The 17,374-nt window shown below is 48.2% G+C and overlaps 1 protein-coding gene across 7 annotated transcripts in view; it reads right to left on the reverse strand.

The window, feature by feature from the left end:
- Positions 1 to 17,374, reverse strand: part of LOC135920538 (Na(+)/citrate cotransporter-like) — a 42,640-nt gene that overhangs the window by 2,050 nt on the left and 23,216 nt on the right. For 4 of the 7 annotated variants that reach the window (XM_070534574.1, XM_070534578.1, XM_070534573.1 and 1 more), the window contains 10 exons: positions 14,062 to 14,334; positions 12,202 to 12,471; positions 10,191 to 10,317; positions 9,736 to 9,811; positions 7,590 to 7,709; positions 6,489 to 6,605; positions 5,662 to 5,742; positions 3,775 to 3,882; positions 1,474 to 1,678; positions 645 to 806 (listed from right to left, as the gene is read on the reverse strand). In XM_070534574.1, the coding sequence (XP_070390675.1) occupies positions 645 to 806; positions 1,474 to 1,678; positions 3,775 to 3,882; positions 5,662 to 5,742; positions 6,489 to 6,605; positions 7,590 to 7,709; positions 9,736 to 9,811; positions 10,191 to 10,317; positions 12,202 to 12,471; positions 14,062 to 14,334 (1,539 nt within the window). Of the gene's footprint in view, positions 1 to 644; positions 807 to 1,473; positions 1,679 to 3,774; positions 3,883 to 5,661; positions 5,743 to 6,488; positions 6,606 to 7,589; positions 7,710 to 9,735; positions 9,812 to 10,190; positions 10,318 to 12,201; positions 12,472 to 14,061; positions 14,378 to 17,374 lie in introns of all 7 variants that reach the window. The other 3 variants (XM_070534579.1, XM_070534576.1, XM_070534575.1) reach the window with 3 other exon arrangements.

The following is a 17,374-nucleotide window of genomic DNA, read 5'->3' on the forward strand; positions in this document are numbered from 1 at the left end:
TTAGCGATATCGCCGAACCGCTTTCTACGACTACTTTCCTTATACCATTGTAAACGAGAGGAGAGGGCCACCCATGTGCGTTCTCGCCGTAATAATTTTTGTTTGCTTACTGTTCCTTTACAAATGACGTGAAATAATTTGGAATGATCCGCACATATTTGCCTCTCACTAAAGAAGTGGAAAAGGCGCCCTAAAAGCTTAGCGCAAGAAGGTGAGCTAGATCGCAGCGTGGCAACTTGGTGTTCAGAAGCTTCGGAATAACAAATACTGTTGTACGCACACCGGGAATCGGTGGCGACCTGATCAATATTTTCTAAAAACGTTCAAAAAACTGCAACCAGTGTTTTCAATAACCGAAGCCACTTTCTGAAGCTTCGTGAATCTTCAAGGTGCAGAGAACATCTTCGTATGCTCGAACACCTCTCGTTTCTTTAGGGCTCTTTTCTGGACACGACGTGCCGCTTAACCGGGTTCGCTTGGAGAACGCTATCGGTGACCTAGCTTCATCTGGATACCGCGGGCTCGGAGAAGGTAACGTTTTTTTTTTTGTCAATCACCGGTGTGTGCGCGCACATGACGTGCACGTGCGATGTGTGTACGTGCGTTCACTACGCGCGGGCAGCGTGTGGCGGTTGTGTACTCGCCAGGTCAACGACGATGGGCAGCAGCGTGGCGACAGTGACGTCAATGCTGATGAACTCGGTGAGCACGGAGGAAAGCACGGCGAGCACGATCTGGATCGTCGTCGGCGGGAACAGGTTGAACTCGTTCAACAGTGCCTGGATCCAGTACGCCGCACCGCTCACCTGCCAAGAACGAGGCCATGGGCGCGTTGTTGTGTTCCTCTACGCGAGTATAGCGTTCACACTCGAGAGCTAAGCACTTAAAGCGTGAAAAAAAAAGGCGAATTTTGCCGAGAAAACCGCCGCCCTAGCGATCAGTCCGATATACATTTTTGCCACTGGAAATTAAGCCCTGCCAGCTGTGCACCCGGTGGGAACCAGGCATTAATTAAAAATGAGTGATTAGGCACGAGCAATGAATTCACAGATACTAAAACAGCAATATGGACATACATGGACGCGATCGGATGGGATACACGACACTCAAAATGTCCCCGCATGAATGGCGCCGCCATATCAACTTTGAAGCTGCACCAACTCGCCAGACATTTTGTACTTGTCAACTATCACCGATGAGTAACAGCTAAGCCAAGAGAGGCGGCAGCCATTCGTATAGGGACGGTAAACGCGTTTCGCAGCTCTCCCGGTTTTCCTCTCGGTAGAATGCTCGTGCACCGTGTGTCGCGCAGCTTACGGTACGACACAGTATGCCACTTAATCGGACCCCAAACAAGGACACCGAGTAGACGGTCCCGTTCACCGTCGCCCCGCCTGGGAAAGCCCTTGTGCGTTGCATTTTGCCCTAAACCCCGATCCGCTCACCGTCGTCCCGTTTCGTGCGCCTGCGTACCTGCAGAGCGGGTCCGATGCACGACACTGAGCCGTGGATGACGAGCGGTCCCCAAAGTATGTGGGGCACCAGGGCGCGCCAGTCGACGGCGCACGGCGGACTCGCGGCGGCCGCGCCCTCCTCCGTCCGGCCTGCGGGCCACTGGGCGGCGACCGACGACAGCAGTGCGACCAGCAAGTAGTCCAGCACCAGGGTCTGCTGATCGCTATGAACAACGGACAAGCGTACCGGTAACATGCTCATGGCCAAAGCGAATGAGGCAGTAACAAACGCAATCTTGCAGTTTTCGTTTGGTCTCCTTGTCTCGTCCTACCTATTATACCGCGTCGTTATTCGTGGAGGATGTAAAGCGATTTTTTCGCATAATAATCAGTCACGCTTATCTATCAAGATGAGAAACTAACGGAAACAGATGGATCGCAGTGCTTCCTAATGTTTAGTTATGCATATCGTGGCAAATGCTCTTCCGGTGCGCACATTTATGACCCTTCATTTCACCCGGTGGGCTAATAGGTTGTTTGAATAACTGAAGAAGGTTAATGGCGTCGCCACTCGGTTGCAATCCCACTCCTTGTCGCCCTCAGTGACCGGCTTAAAGTTAAGCTAAAGGGGAACACTGAGTCCGTCGGAGTGATAAAGTATTTTTCAAGAACACTGTTTTTTGCAAATTTGCGGGTAATAGGATGATTAGTAGAAACGAAAGGGAAGTTTAAAGTTCCATGTGTTGAATTTCGCGCCGAAATTTCAGTAGCGGTACATCAGTGTGACGTAACATATTTCACAATGCTCTTTCGTGTATTTGGACCGTTGCGGCTCAATAAAAGTTCCCGAAACTTGCTAAATCCAGTATTTGGCTTTTTTAGAATACCACGTAGTCCATCTTTACTGATACGTTAACTAGGGTCGAGGAGGCGCTGCCAAAATTCATGACCTCACGGCAGGCTGAAGGCGGCGTCGCCACCCACATTTCGATTTTGCGTCCTTTTTGGCTTACCAATCTCGCCCTTGCGGTTAGAGTGGTGTTTTTATTTTGGCATTATGGTAAAGTATTTCATGAATACGGCTTAAAATATTTTTTATTTTCAGTGTTCCTTTATGTTGCTACACTGCTGTTCACCATTTGCGCCTTGCTGTTCACGTGTGATTAGATCGAAGCTGGATTGACACACCTGAGAATGGAAACAACTGTAGCAATAATATTTTCTCGAAATGTGTTGCATTAGAGCTACAATGTACGCTGAACGAAACAGAAGATTGTAATCCACCGAAGTATGTTGGGGAACTAAAAACAACACCCATTCTATTTTTTTTATATGTTCCTGCTAGTTCCGAATGCATTACAATTTTTTCCTTTCACGGGTTCTGTCACTGAAAACCAGGGGGTGTTTCGACGTGTTTTACCCTAACCTTTCTCTAGCTTGCCTCGTAACACGCCTGCGGCACGTGTACAATGCCGGCTCATCTGACACGGATATATTCAGTTGAGCGTCTGCGGGATCGAATCCCGGCCATGGCGGCCGCATTTCTATGGAAACATAATGCGAAAACGCCCGTATATTTAGATTTAGGTGCACCTTAAAGAACCCCAGGTGGTCCAAATTATCCCGGAGTCTTCCACTACGGCGTGCCTCATAATCAGATTGTGGTTTTGACACGTAGAACCTCATCATTTAATTTTTTAATTGAATGTTTCTGTTAAGTTGACGCCCAGGATGCTTGACGTAATTGAGTTCAGCAATATGCTTAAGTTTCTTATACAAACTCATCCCTTGTATGTCTACTTTAGCATGCAATACTGCGGGAAATGCTGTTCTGTTTTCACATTTTATTATGCTCTTGTATGTACTAGTGAGCTGTCGCCAAGGCTTTACAGTTGTTGGGAGACACTGATATAAACAGTAAACAAATAAACAATAAACAAAGCTTCTCCCACCTAGCGGATTTTCGCGGCACTCGTTTGCTTAAAAACAGGAGATATGCTGGAGAACGAAAAATAAATAAACATTCTTATTAATGTCAAATTTTACTTATGCATAGTTAGAATTACCTAACGAATTAATTGCCTAGCAAATTAGTAAGTTAATTAATAATTTATTAGATAATTATTAATTAATTGATTAATTCATTCGCCTTGCAATAATTGTGAATTTATGTACGTTTCAATGTTACCAAGTGGTAAAGTACCGGGACTTCAGTCAAGTAGAAACATGGCTTCTATAGTCCCAGCCCTTTATTTCCGAGAACGAAAACAAACTTGGGAATAATCGATTGAAATAAACAGGGAGGGGCGCGGAAAGAAACCTGAGGCTCGTGAAGCGTCCCCCGTTCGCGAAGAAGGCGATCACGTGGACGGCGAGCCAGAGTGCGGCGGTCACGACGACCGCGACGACGACGAGGCGTTCGACGGGCCTGCGAGGCACGAGTAACGCCCCCGCTTGAAACCAGAAAACAATAAAGGCGACAGAAAACATACCGAAATGCAAGAAACGTTTATGTCGCATCTGTGCATGGAACGACGAAACTGTTTTCTTGTCCTCACGACAAAAGAAACTTTTTCTAAGGCTTACGATATATTTTGCTGTTGACACATGGGGCGACGATGTCGAATCGCTGCGACGATGGGACGTTATATCGCATTACTGAAATTTCTTTTGTTTTTTCAAGGGGTTGGCATGACAGCAACGCGTCTCAAAAGCTAGAGTAAGTTTCGGCCACTAGAGTACAATAGGTAAAGCTAAAATAAAATTTGATATATTTTTAAAGTGAGGTGGCCTGATGTCAAGGACGTAACGGAAGGAAATATACAGGCGGGCTTACAGCAAATACCAGCGGCACACATGAGTGTCGGTAGGGTAGCATGTAATTTTTGCGCGTCTATCGAGTGCCTTCTGTCATGTGACGCGTGTCTATCGCCTTTTGTTTCTAACTCATTGTCAACGCTGGTGATGGACAGATCGGGCGAACAATAAAGGGAAAAATGAGACGTCCACGCAATCGCAGCAATTGCTACAAGGGAAACCCATACGGGTTCCTCGAAAGAAAAGCCTCGCAGTTGAAGGAAAATTCGTCCTGGTCCGGGACTCGAACACGGGACCATCGCCATTTCGGGGTATCTACCCTCTGGGAAACCCAGGTGGGAAAAAAAGCCTCGCAGTTGAAAAAAAAAGTTTTCTTCAACTGCGAGGCTTTTCTTTCGAGGAACCCGTATGGGTTTCCCTTGTAGCAATTGCCACGATTGGGTGGACGTCTAATTTTTCCCTTTATTAATTACTTCTCTCCACCTTGCGGGTTTCCGCAGAACTATTACGTCAGATCAGACTATTGTGTGTCGTGTATCTGTAGCACACGAGCCATTCCTGGGTTTTGCGACTTTCTTTTCTGTTTTATTTATTCAGCCATATCTTGCACGATTTATCGCATTAAACGCCCGTAACTTATCTATCGTGCATGGTCGGGCAGATGATTCGGACCAAGATAACCTACACAATGCAACGAACAGTGCCGAGCGCGTCTCCTGAAAGTGATTAGCAATGACTTAAAAAAAATCATTTGCAGTTTGTTGCTGTCCCGAAAAGCCTTCAGCCATGCCACTCATAGCTCAGTCATCGCAAAGTTGGGCGGTGACGGCGGATAAAGTGGCGACGACAAACCGCGAAAGACGATTTGCAGACGCGAATGTTTGAAGATTTGCAGCTTCGAAGACGTGAAGCAAGATGAAAACGCAGTGGTGCGAGCCGTTTTCTTACACCATAGAGTGACGTTGTTCACCTGCGTGTTCAGCTTGATACGAGAAAAATGGTCACATGTTATATGGCTAACAGTTAGCAGTGAGTTTGCGCAATTATAAATTCACTAGGTGTTTTCCAGTTTTGTAGTAACACATTGTTAGTCGAAGGGTGATCTAGTTACAATGCTGATTTCTTTCAATTTTTTTTACGGAGCACCTCGTGAAGAAGAGAAGACCTATAGATTTCGCCACAGTGTCTGCGAGTACAGAAACTACCAATGGTAAAAAAACAACGACCAGCGGGCCATGCTGGCGGATGTGAGTTCTAAGATTCATTAAGCGCCAGTTGCCATACTAAGCATAAACAGACCTGCTGAAGCCTTTCATGAAATTCAAGCGACGCACTGATTCTGAAGGATGCCAAACTCACGTGTAGCAAAACGCGCGCACGCTCAACTCACGTCAGTGCTCCAAGGTCTTCACTCTGCTTCTCGATGACCTTGAGGATCTCCAAACGTGCATTCTCGTCCTCTTCGGCATCGCTTTAAACGAACAAACAAAAAAAACGGAAACAAGATAAAAATAAATTTAGGAGTTGAGATTTTTTTGCAAGCAAGAAAACCGCACGAAAAGCTAATACTCTCACGTCTAATGAGACTTTCCCATTGGCATATCATATTTAACGCCACTAGTGACAAGCTATTCAATAGGCTTCTGCAAAGAACAGACTCACCTGCTTTGTTCGAATTCGTGATGGACAAGCGTGGCCATCTCACAAGATACAGGAACAATAGTGCTTAGCTCAAGAAAAGGAGAGCTCTACGGGTTGCGGTACGTCTGTGGCTAATGGTCGACTGCTTAGCATGAGGTCGCAGGTTCGGTTCCCGACCGAACTTTTACGAGGGCGGAATGCAAAAGCACTTGTGTGCCCTGCTTTGGGCGTGCGTATTGTGGAGCACTCAAGGCCCCCAATGTCCTAGCCAGAAGGCCCCAGCCGTGGCTGGAGTGTTTCTCCTCTTCCGCCTCTATTGTTGCGATGCCGCTGCCACCATTGTCTGGGGCTGCTCACGTCAGAGCTTCCCACCGTGTTAAAATAACCCCAGGTGGTAGAAATTATTCCGGAGTTCCCTACAAAGCGGTTCTCATAGTGGCATTTTCGCTCTGAAAGAAGATGATCAAGAGTATCTTTTTCTTTTTTTTTCTTGTAAAAAAAAGCACTGATAGATCTCAAACGTATCGCTTCGCTTTACCTCACCACGGAAAAGCAATGGCAGAGAAAATGACTCACTATTGTCGCACTAGGACGAAGTATATGACGGAAAGACAGGCCAAGAGAGCGCAGCCAACAACGGGAAAGATGATCATCACCCAGCTGGTTATGTGCAGCACGAAGTTCGAGAACCTCCTGCGGTCGAAGAGAGCGCGGTGTGCACGTCATCCACGTTCACGAGCTTTTTCTGAAACCTTCACCACTTTGGCATAATTTCCCTCTCTTCGTGTAGGCTCCTGTGCGAATAACTTTGTTCGCTTTACCACACAGCGTGGTTCTCAGAACCTGGTTGATCTCGCCTGTACTTGGTGTAGAGTTTGAACGTCTCTTTTCTTACGAGTGACAGATAAATGCGCGCTCTTCATTTTAGCCATGCAATGCTCATTTTCCATGCGCCAGATTTCGATTAGGAACCCAACTTCTTGAAAATTCGCAATATCTGTATGTTGCTAAATGTGGGATTACGCGGTGAAGCCCCCTCGACTTTTCGATATGGTGGTTCACATGCCGTTTTTGTTGCAACAGAGGTTTGGCAAGCGCAAGGTGCGAGGTCTTAAATGCACTAAAAGAGTTAGCCTTTAAACTTTGTAATACTGTCACTTGAAGCTGTAGTTTACCGTCATCAGGATATTAAAACAGCTCTCTAACTTGGAGAATTGGCAAGGCAGGCTAGCTAGTTTGAAGTTCATCGCGAGACCAGTAATACTGGTCGTGAACACAAAAACCTGTCCCTGTACTCAATATGAATATCATACGAGCGAGAGTTCGGAAGCAGCTTTTGCGACTCATCGGTGCAACGCCATAGCCGTGAACGTACGTATGTAGCAGCAGCGGAGAGCGAGAAAACACTGCCTATAGACTATAATATAAAGTGAATAATGACGACTCTCTTTGCGGATTTCACTAATCGCTTTAGGCACCCACAGTGCAGCAGAAGTATGACCTTCGAGAGCGGTTTCCGTTAGTTTGAGGGAGCCATCGTTAATTAGCTCATCAGTTTCCGCTGCTTAAACCAGTCACACCGCGCTCCTCAGATAAAGTCACGGTTAAAAGTGGATTCCAAGTAAGACCCTGATAGTGCTTAAGCCGTCTGGCCTTCGCTATCGCCGGCTTGCTCACATCTGCAAGTAGCTGAACAGGAAGACGTTGGCCGTGTTTCCCCGTGGGGTGACAATGGAGCCGATGACCGTCACCATGACCGCGCCCAGCAGTAGGTCCCGCTGTAACGACGTGTACCGCCTGCATGACACACATATAATGCTCCCTTGGAACATTATTTGCCAACTGCTCTAGGGATCCATTTGCGTGCTTTCAACGTGACTCGGTAATCTTTGAAAGTGGATATATCAATCATAGGGCCACGCAGCGTCGGTTGGTAATAATTTCGAATAGCGTACGTAAGGTGCGCGAGACTCCGTGGGGGGGCAGTGATAGGCATTGTTGCTGGTGAAATCCTCACTTGGGAAGATATTTCTTTAGTGCTGAAGTCTCGTGAAGGTGTTGTGGTGCTACCTCGAGCGACGAAACGCGTCCCTGTATTTGACGTTCACATTTGCATGCTGATGTGTGCTTTGTGTCTGAGTTGCCTGCGCACCCTCATTCGAGCAAAGACTTGCATGCTGTAAACGATAGAGGGTATGGCCGATGGCTAAGCACGCGAAGCGCCTCTGCCGCAATATTCTTGCTGCTCTTAGGCGTTATAAGCTACCAAACTGAACTGTGAAAGCAACATTACGCGCAAAATTGTAATATGGTGCCCCTGAATATAAGAGGTACAGTAGGTAGGGGTACTTGCTGGTTTATTGGCGTGCATAATTAAACATTTCAGTAATGCTGAGAAGTCTGTTAGGCTTCCAGAAATATGATATGAGGGTAATGTAGGAGGGAATGGGGTTGTGAATTCCATTCATAGAGTGTTACGTCATAAGTGCCTATGGTGTTGGCTCAGTCATTATGATTTTATGCTGCTGAGCATGAGGTAGGGGTTTGGTACTCGGCCGCGGTGGCCGTGTTTTGATGTAGCCGGATTGGTATTAGGCTCGCGTTAAAAGATGGTCGAAATTCATCTGAAATATTTTACTACGGCGTTTGTCGTAACCAGCATGTACCTCTGGGACACTAAACTAACTAACTAAATCAATGAATAATAAATAAATAAATAAATAAATAAATAAATAAACTGAACACCAGCACATGCGTGTGCGCATGTGTGCGAAGCTCCAACGAAAACAATCGTCACAACTGGCTTTCCCACAGCAAGCGTGTTTGCAAGGAGAAGCCTGCTTCTCTAGTTCCCCGCAGCGTCACGGGAGCACCCGTGATACGTACTTGTTACGTTGGTTAGGCCAGAACCCTAGTACGTAACCCAGAACCCTAGTACTTGCAGGTTTAACGCCTGTATCTAACCTCGCCACACTGTACTAAGACCGGTGCTCTGCCGACTACACCACGGGGACATCTAGTGCTCAAAAGTGTTTAGGACGCGCTTCGCACTCTTTGCCTCGAGACGCTTCAAAAACACCAGGACGCCGTCTTTCTCTCAGTGCTTCTAACTGCCAGCCAATCCTTATGATCAATTCACTGATTTGATAACTCGAGATTGCGATGCACAGTTAAACGGGAAGGTGTAACTCAGACGAGAGTTCTACGTGCAGGGTCCTGTAGACTACGCTCGTCCTGTAAGCTGCTCCACCTAGTATCCACTTTTCGCGCTGCTAGGTATCAGTGTGGAAGTTTGGAAACGGAGCCCATTATTACATTCAGGTCAATTATGAATCCCAGCTGAGCACGTTGTACGGGGGTATTGTTGGTTGAAGATAAGAAAACAATGTTACCCCGTACGCACGAAACACTTCATCGGAGTAGAGCACTGCACGGCAATTATGCTGCTTGGCAATTCTTGAGATAAGGAGTTGAACAAACACGTCTTTTTCTAGTGTATTCGAGAGGATGCCGAGAATTCTTTACGAAATTTTATCACAGGTATTGCAGACTAGCGTATCTGAGGCATACCGACCCTTTCAGTCAAGGGACGGCGCTACCTTCTGCTTTATGATAGAAATAACGAGCATGGTTGCGCTAGTCACCACCATGTTTGAAACAGGATACTTAAAGTACACCCATCCGTATGCGGATTCGATTGCGCGCTTTACGCAAGCAAAGCAATGGCGACTTGGCTAAGTATGGACACAGCTACATGCACTTCAGTTTGCCAGCTGCAAAAACACACCGGCGAGCAGTCGCTCAGACAATGACGAAAACGTACTCTGTTTCCCACGAAGCGATTTCCTTGAGTCCGATAGAGTCCATGGCTGCAGTTGACATCAGCGTCATACGTCGAGCTGTCAATAATAATAACAAAAGATGAGATTTTAATTGCACGTTACTCGCGAAGGTCAGATCTCATAATACAGCAACAGGCAAGCACGCGAACGATAACTGTATCGGCGCCGTCAGCGGCGTCATCTGGAAGCCCGCACTGCCAACGCACGTCCACAGCGTTGCCATTTGAGACAGTGCCAAAGTACTCCGCATAAGAGGAGACCACCAGAAGTAGACCTTTGCGCTGCGCCCATGATGCGGAGGGCATGAGTCGCGGTTTGCGCGTCCCCTGTGGTTTGATTCCATGTTGCGGACACTTCGCAAGAACAATACCGTCGGGAGCGTGCGTGCGTGTGCGTGCGTGCGCGCGCGCGCTAATCCCGTGCGCGGCACACGTACAAAGGTTTGCGCTGTTTCCAATGCCACGGGCTCGTGGTGGCGTGGGCGACGAGATTCCTGGCAACACCACGTGGCCGCGCTCCATGATGGATATCCGCCGGGGCACGCAACTGTCGTGAAGCCGGAACTGCGAGCCAACAGATATATAACCGTCAACATGTGCCGACCGGCAAAAATCAGCGGGGCAGATTACGCAATACATTTCGCCGAATCTCTGCTTTGTGTAGAAGAACCTTGCGCTCTCGGGCGCTGCGAAATCGTTTAACGCAGGAACAGAACACGCATGCAACGAGACAAAAGCTGTTATGTGGAGCGTCCGCGGTGCATGTATTTCGCCCCCAACTCCTGGCGCTGTTTGCGCGCGCTTTCAGTTATGCAGTAGCGTGTCCGCGGAAAAAGGTGCGTGACTTTCGAGCGGGTCCGCTGTAATCGCGTCGCACTTTCTAACGCTATCCTTAATTGCTCCAGCAAAAATGTGGACCACATAGGGACGTCACGCGAACGCTTCGTTATCCTAAACAAAGCGGTGGTAGCTAGGCCGAAGCAGCAAACTTGGGTTGGCGGTCATCTCGCCGATTATACAACGGCCGCTTCGCAGACAACTGATTTGCGACAAGGGGCTGTAGGTTCTAAACCAGAAATAAGTGCAGCTTCATGTGAAAGGTCGGTGACGTTTCGCCCAGAATGGCCAAACAAATGCAAAGGTAAAAATGCGTTATTCTTAACATGTATGATAAAACGAAACGTCCCATTTGTTCTCGAAAGAATAGCACGAACTGCGGCTTTTATAGCTTGCTGGCGTTTAACACTGCGACGCCGCACGACAATGACATTCAAAACCAAGATAAGATTTTGAGGGACACTGTAAGTGAGGACTCCGAATCAATTTTGACCCCCTATGGCTCTATAATGTGCACTTACATCTAAGTAAACGATCGCTATGCATTTTTCCCCCGATCTAAATGCGGCCACCGGGGCAGGGAACCAAACCCACAATCTCGTGCTTAGTAGCGCGACTCCACAGCCGCTAAACGTGAATTTGTAGGTCGGACATGTAGCGACAGTTTTTCCTTGGTCACTGGAAATTGCTCAAAAGCGCACATATGACGAAGCCAAAAACCTCTGAGAAAGGAATCGAGCTTTGTTTCATGGTTTGGTGGTCGCTTAGTTGATGCCGGGGAAAAAGAAAGTACTGAGAACACTTCTTTCGTCGCTCCGAACACATTTGGGTACGTTGCGCGTTTGGTTATTTTTTTACTTAGATGAGAAGCACACTTATTGTAAACATTAAGTCGTTTCTCAACATTTGTGTGCCAAACCATAACAGGTTACACGTCATCTATATTGTTTTAGGGCACAGTTACGGAAGTGATGGCGTCTTGTGGAACAGTCGAGAGCAGTCAGTAATTTTTTGAACTTCTCCAGAAGGTTCAGCCGCACAGCTTAGGCACGAGAAACTAGTGTCTTCTGATAGTTATCGTAATGAATAAAAAAATGAAATATAAATAAGAAATATCTGAGTGATCACAAGTTCTTTGTTATTCTTCACTTTCTTACACCTAAATAATGAGTGAGACAATAAAATAACCATTCAGAACGCATAGTAAGTTAACTTGTTTGAGCGAGTTCATATCTTGCAGTTTATTGCGACGGTATTCACAGCGCACGGATGGCTTAGGAACATGCGGGACAACCAGATAGTGTAAAAGCGCTGACTTCCCACCGGTGTTATTTGCACGAGGAACTGAACATATACATCGGTATAAATACGGCAAAAAGAAGAGCAACGTTCGGTGTTTTGAGAAATCCACTTTAATTTTCAAGCACGTGGCCACGGTTGCCTCAAAACTCGGCAAAGATTTTAAAAGCAAGCTTTAAGAGCGCAGCGGAAGGTACGTGCACGCGACATATATAAGCCTATCATTTCTACCTCGAAGATTTCGCCGGTCCTCTGCGTTGCCAACACTTTGCATTGGTCAAATAGCCTCGCTTGAAGCCGCATACCACTCACCTTCAAATTGGACGCCAGGGACGGCTTCCTCGTCTCCTTCATGCTCGAAGCCAGCGATGGCGAGTATTTGGCGGGATGCTGCTCGCACGCCTCCCAGACGGCGACGTCCTCGTCCTTGGAGCGCTCCGCAGAAGGCGCTGGCGAGCACGGCTGGTCGTGTTGCTGCAGCGCCTGGGACTGCTGGTGCGCGGTGGCCTCGGTCTGCTCCGCGTCTCGCATCAGCAGGTCCTCGAACGTCTTGCGACGGTGGCGAGAGAAGCCACGCGTAGCCTGAGAGCACGCCGCGGTGCAAGAAAAGGGCAGAGTTATCCACACGTGGCAATTCGCGGTGCTGTCACGTACGAAGCAGTTCGAACTTTGGAGGGAAAACGCCACGGTAGTAGCACACGACGGAGCTCGAGAATTTCAGAAAGCGATGTTCCAAAGAATGGAAAAAGCCGCATACCAACGGTTCTTCCGTAGAATGCACGTGCCGGTAGTGTTTGAGTGTGCCAAAGGCTGTAGAACTACATTAAATCCTAATACGCTCAGCGAGAACGGAGTTAGAAGAATAATTTGCAATTCCGCCCGAAAGGCGCAGCACTGATTGTGATAGCGAATTAGCAGGTAGCTGTACGAAGTAAGGATAGTAGTTTTATCGGCCACTTGTAAGCATTCGCTAACTAACTAAATTAACAATGGTAGAATATATAAGCGTGACTCAACGAGGACGTAGAAAGAAACAGACGCACAGAGACAGAGCTGTTTTTGTGTGTCTGCTTCTTTTTATGTCCTTGGTCAATCGCGCTTACACGTTTTATCATGGATTCAAACCAGCTAGCCCGCCAACATGTTTGAACTAAATCAACCAGCACGTCGTCACGCGCGCACCGGTAAACATGAACACATCTCGCTCGATGAGCGTGGAAACTCGCTGTCAAACTTCTGGAGTGAGGAGTGGTAGCAGCAGCGAGCGAATCGACCTCCATGCTTCTCTGGCTTCAAAGCGAACAAAAACTCGAAAGCACAGCGCATACAAAGGTATCGGCACTACGCGCACTCTGCAAACATCGCAGATCGTATTGAAGATGAGGCCCGCGCAACGCGCACTTTGGCCACATCGCATAACGCTTTCAAGACACAGGAGCGCTGGCAACCCATCTCTACGTGGTCCGCAAAAGGCGTCTATTTCGGTGTCCGCGATTCGCGTGGCCAACGCCGTAGCAGACGCCGCGGTTGTCTCCACTCTGCACAGAGCAGCGGGCGAGGAGGACATCGAGGCACGCTAGCAGCCGCCGGAGAAGAACGCCCACCTCCCTCGCATGACCCCAATGCCTCGCGCTCGGCAGGAGAGGGCACGCATCCGGGTTGCGTTCCTCGCTCGTGCACGCGAGACGTTCAGTCTCGCTCACCCACGGCTCGCCCTCAGACTCTTTCACTCATACGGAACCTCACGGCGACGACGTCGACGACGGCAGAAATGCCCCTGGAGTGTCCATATAATTGCTATCACAATAAAATTGCGACTGGTGAAGCATAGCGCCTACTCATATAGTTCTTCCGTCGTTCCGGGTTTCTATATATGCTGTCAAATACGAAGGCATGCGTACCTATATATAAACAATAAACGGGCGTGCATTTGAATCACTGTACGGAACATCAAAGTGAAGTTCCATAAAAGCCTATACGCTCAAGCTTGACATTAAAAAAATCAAAGTAATTCAGTTTTGGATACAAGTGTGACGAAGTAACTGGTCTAGACTTGTAAACTTTTAACAAATCAGCCTGCACTCGTTTCTTTCCTTTTTGGGGGCCGCGCGTGAGTTATGGGAAAGGGGCACATTTGCATCACGCATGATTTAAGTGCGCCATCGATCTCGCCTTGTTGAAGAGCGCCCTCTTCTGGTAAGCCTGGATGGTGTTGTCCTGCAGCGCTTTGGCGGCGCGCTCAATAAGCGCCGCCATCAGCAGCGTGGTGACGCCGTTGTCCAGGAACAGCGTGGCGAGCAGGGACAGCGCGGAGAAGGCCAGCATCAGCGAGCGCACGCGCGTCCCCTTGTGGCGGATCACGACCACGGCGGCGCGGTCGAACAGGCTCAGCGAGCGGCACAGCCGGATGACCAGCATGACGGCCACGACGTGCAGCACGTACGGCTGGGCGACCACCACGCAGTGAGAGTCTACTCGTCTTGAGAGGCTTTAAGGCAAAGGTAATCTGTCGTTCTCATTTTCAGGATAATTGGAGCAACCGAACCAAGATGCGAACAAATAGGGAAAAGCACCGGACAAGAGCCTACGCACAACTAACACGTTACTTTCTATATGCAGAGTAACCATTGCGTTTTTATTATCCTCAAGGTTTTATTTATTGACTCGCGTGTGACTGCCTGTGTTAATGATGTTAGAAAGAGGGATGTTAGTTTCAGAACGACAGAAAGCGGAGCTAGTGGGTAACGATTCATTATGCAAAAAAGGTGAGGCGTGAAGACAGGACACAAGAGAAGTGGACAACACGAACGCCGACTATCAACTGAAGGGAGCACTTAGGCGAAAGAAAGAAAGAGAGACACAAAACTCATCTGCGCAAGCTCTGGAATGGTTCCACCACGTGTAAGTCGGGTACTGTTGTGCCATTACCACAAGCCCGGATTCCGAATCTGCAAGATGCAGAATCTATCCTGCGAGCGCCCTAATTCTCCCTTCACAAGTCAAGATGCTGAGCCGTCAGGCAGCGGTGTCCTGCGGGAGAAGCATCGGCAGGCGACGTGTTTAGACGTGTCAGCGTGTGCCAGACAGCCCGGCGCCGCACCTCCTTTTGCATGGAGGTCTCCGCGCGCGCGAACTTTGAACCGGGTGGCCAGCGCGGTCGCTGGTTGGACCCCTCGGACGACCGTCGTGTGCTGACTTTGTATTGGGCCGTTTGAGTGACAATGGTTCCTCGGGGATTATAAAAGCAGCGACGCGCTGCCTGAAAAACAGGATCCGCCGACCCACCGGGAGACAGTGTCGCTCCCGACTGGGGTGAGATGTGTCACGCGTTTTCGCCGGACGTCGCCGTGCGGGAACAGTAGCGTTTGTGTGAGCTCTCGGCCCCAGTGCCGATCCGATCTTGTCCTGTACAATGACCTGTATATAATGTATAAAATCCCTTTCGTTATTCTCATCGACGCCTGGCTCGGAGTCTTCGCTACCAACGCTCTGTCACGAAACGGGTGACGAGCGCTACGGGACCACAAAGCCGTAATCGTGGTGCAGCGGTACAAAGTCGTAACACTGCATGGCAGCTACGGGATTGACCGGCATCAGCTACCTCGGCGCGGTGAGTGCCTGAAGTTTACCTCAAACACCAGACTTTCTCTGACACAGGTTATAGTAGCTTAGGGAAGGATTTGGCGTTGCATTGTGATAACCTTGTGTGTTTCAAGCCTAGTAAGAGTGTTTTGAAAACCAGGGGATGCTGAGGGGGTAAACAGGGCAGTGTGTGAAATACTTGCATATGTCTTACTAGTAGTGTTATAGTAGCGTACGGCAGGTATATTCACAAAGGGTAAACAGCAGGAGGACAGTGTGAACGATGGAGAAGTACAAGGTGAAGGAACTTCTCGAAATTTGTGAGGAGTTGGGCATTGAGTTGGGCTCAACCAAAAGAAAGAATGCGATCCTTGAGGTCATGAGGACTGGGGACGTAACGGCTGAGGAAGCCGCTGAGGCCTGGGCGGATATCAATGAACGTCGGGAAAGGGAGGAGAAGGAACGTTGTGAGCAGGAAAGGAAAGAAAATGAACGTCGGGAAAGGGAGGAAAGGAGAGAAAAGGAACTTCGCGAGGAGGAAAAGGAGGAAAGGAGAGAGAGGGAGCGACGTGAGCACGAGCTTAAAATGAAAGAGTTGGAGATCCGAAATAACTCGCCGGCGCCTAGTCTTACTTCTAATGTTCCAAGAATACGAGATCAGCTTCCACCCTTTGTCGTCGGAGAGGATATGGCCAAATACCTCGTGAAATTTGAGCACGTGTGTGAACGGAATAGCATTGACCGATCCCTTTGGGCACAGAATCTGTTAGCCTTGCTTCCTGGGGAGGCATCAGACGTAATAACTTGCTTATCGAAAGAGGCGTTTGAGAGCTACAGTGATGTGAAGGAAGCGCTACTGCGGAAGTACAAATTGTCGCCTGAAGCTTTCCGGCAGAGGTTCCGGTATGCAAAAAAGGGTAAGGAGTCGAATGTTGACTTCGCGTTTCGTCTAAAAGCCGACCTGGTGGAATGGCTGAAGGGCGAAGAGGTTTACGACGACCGCGACAAAATTGTCGAATGCATCGCGTTGGAGCAGTTCTACCGTTGCATTGATGAGGATGTCCGGCTCTGACTGCAAGATAGGCTAAAGGAGGTTAAGCTAAGCAAGGCAGCAGAGTTAGCGGAAGAGTATTACACCCGCCGCAGCTTACACAGCAACCCAATGGACCACAAATAATCCACAGTACATCCGATGGACGTTTAGCGCCGGACGTTTGGACATCCACCGGATATCCCCACAAATCCAGATTACATACGGCGGATATCTGAGGGACCGTCCCGTGCAAAAAAAAAGGCGTTCAATCGGACGTCCCGTGTATGCCCTTATCGGACATTCGGACATCCGTCGGACCTTAAAAATGGACGTTTTTAAAACTAAATATCCGAACAATGTCCGCTGGATAAAACAATCTGGACATGGACATCCCAGGGACATTTGTGGGATTTTAAATGTGGATATTGATTACAGAAACGTCCACGAGATGTACAGAGGACATCCACGATAAATCCGGGATTTATCCATTGTTCGGTTTTGTTGGGGTGTCACCTTGCTGGTACTGCGGCTTTTTCAATGCTTTAGAAGCTGTGCTATACCTAAGAACCAATGTACCAGTTACAGGGATATGCTGCACTTCCTTTACTGTGAAAATTGCATCCACAAATAATTAAGTGCCGCTAAAGGAACTGGGACCATCTTACTGGTGCAGGTTGCAAAGGTGAAAATGTACGTGGACACAACATCCACGGCAGAAGCACATGTTGCAAACTGGCACATTCAACATATTTAATGTAAGTTCCATTGGTACACAGGCATCAGAAATGTATATGTGCAGTTTCCAAATGCACAGAATAAGCCAGAATATGCATTATGTATCAACTCCAATAGTCATCAAAGTTGTAGATA

Source organism: Dermacentor albipictus, chromosome 2, assembly GCF_038994185.2.
Source record: "Dermacentor albipictus isolate Rhodes 1998 colony chromosome 2, USDA_Dalb.pri_finalv2, whole genome shotgun sequence".
In the NCBI taxonomy this organism is placed as follows: Eukaryota; Metazoa; Arthropoda; class Arachnida; order Ixodida; family Ixodidae; genus Dermacentor; species Dermacentor albipictus.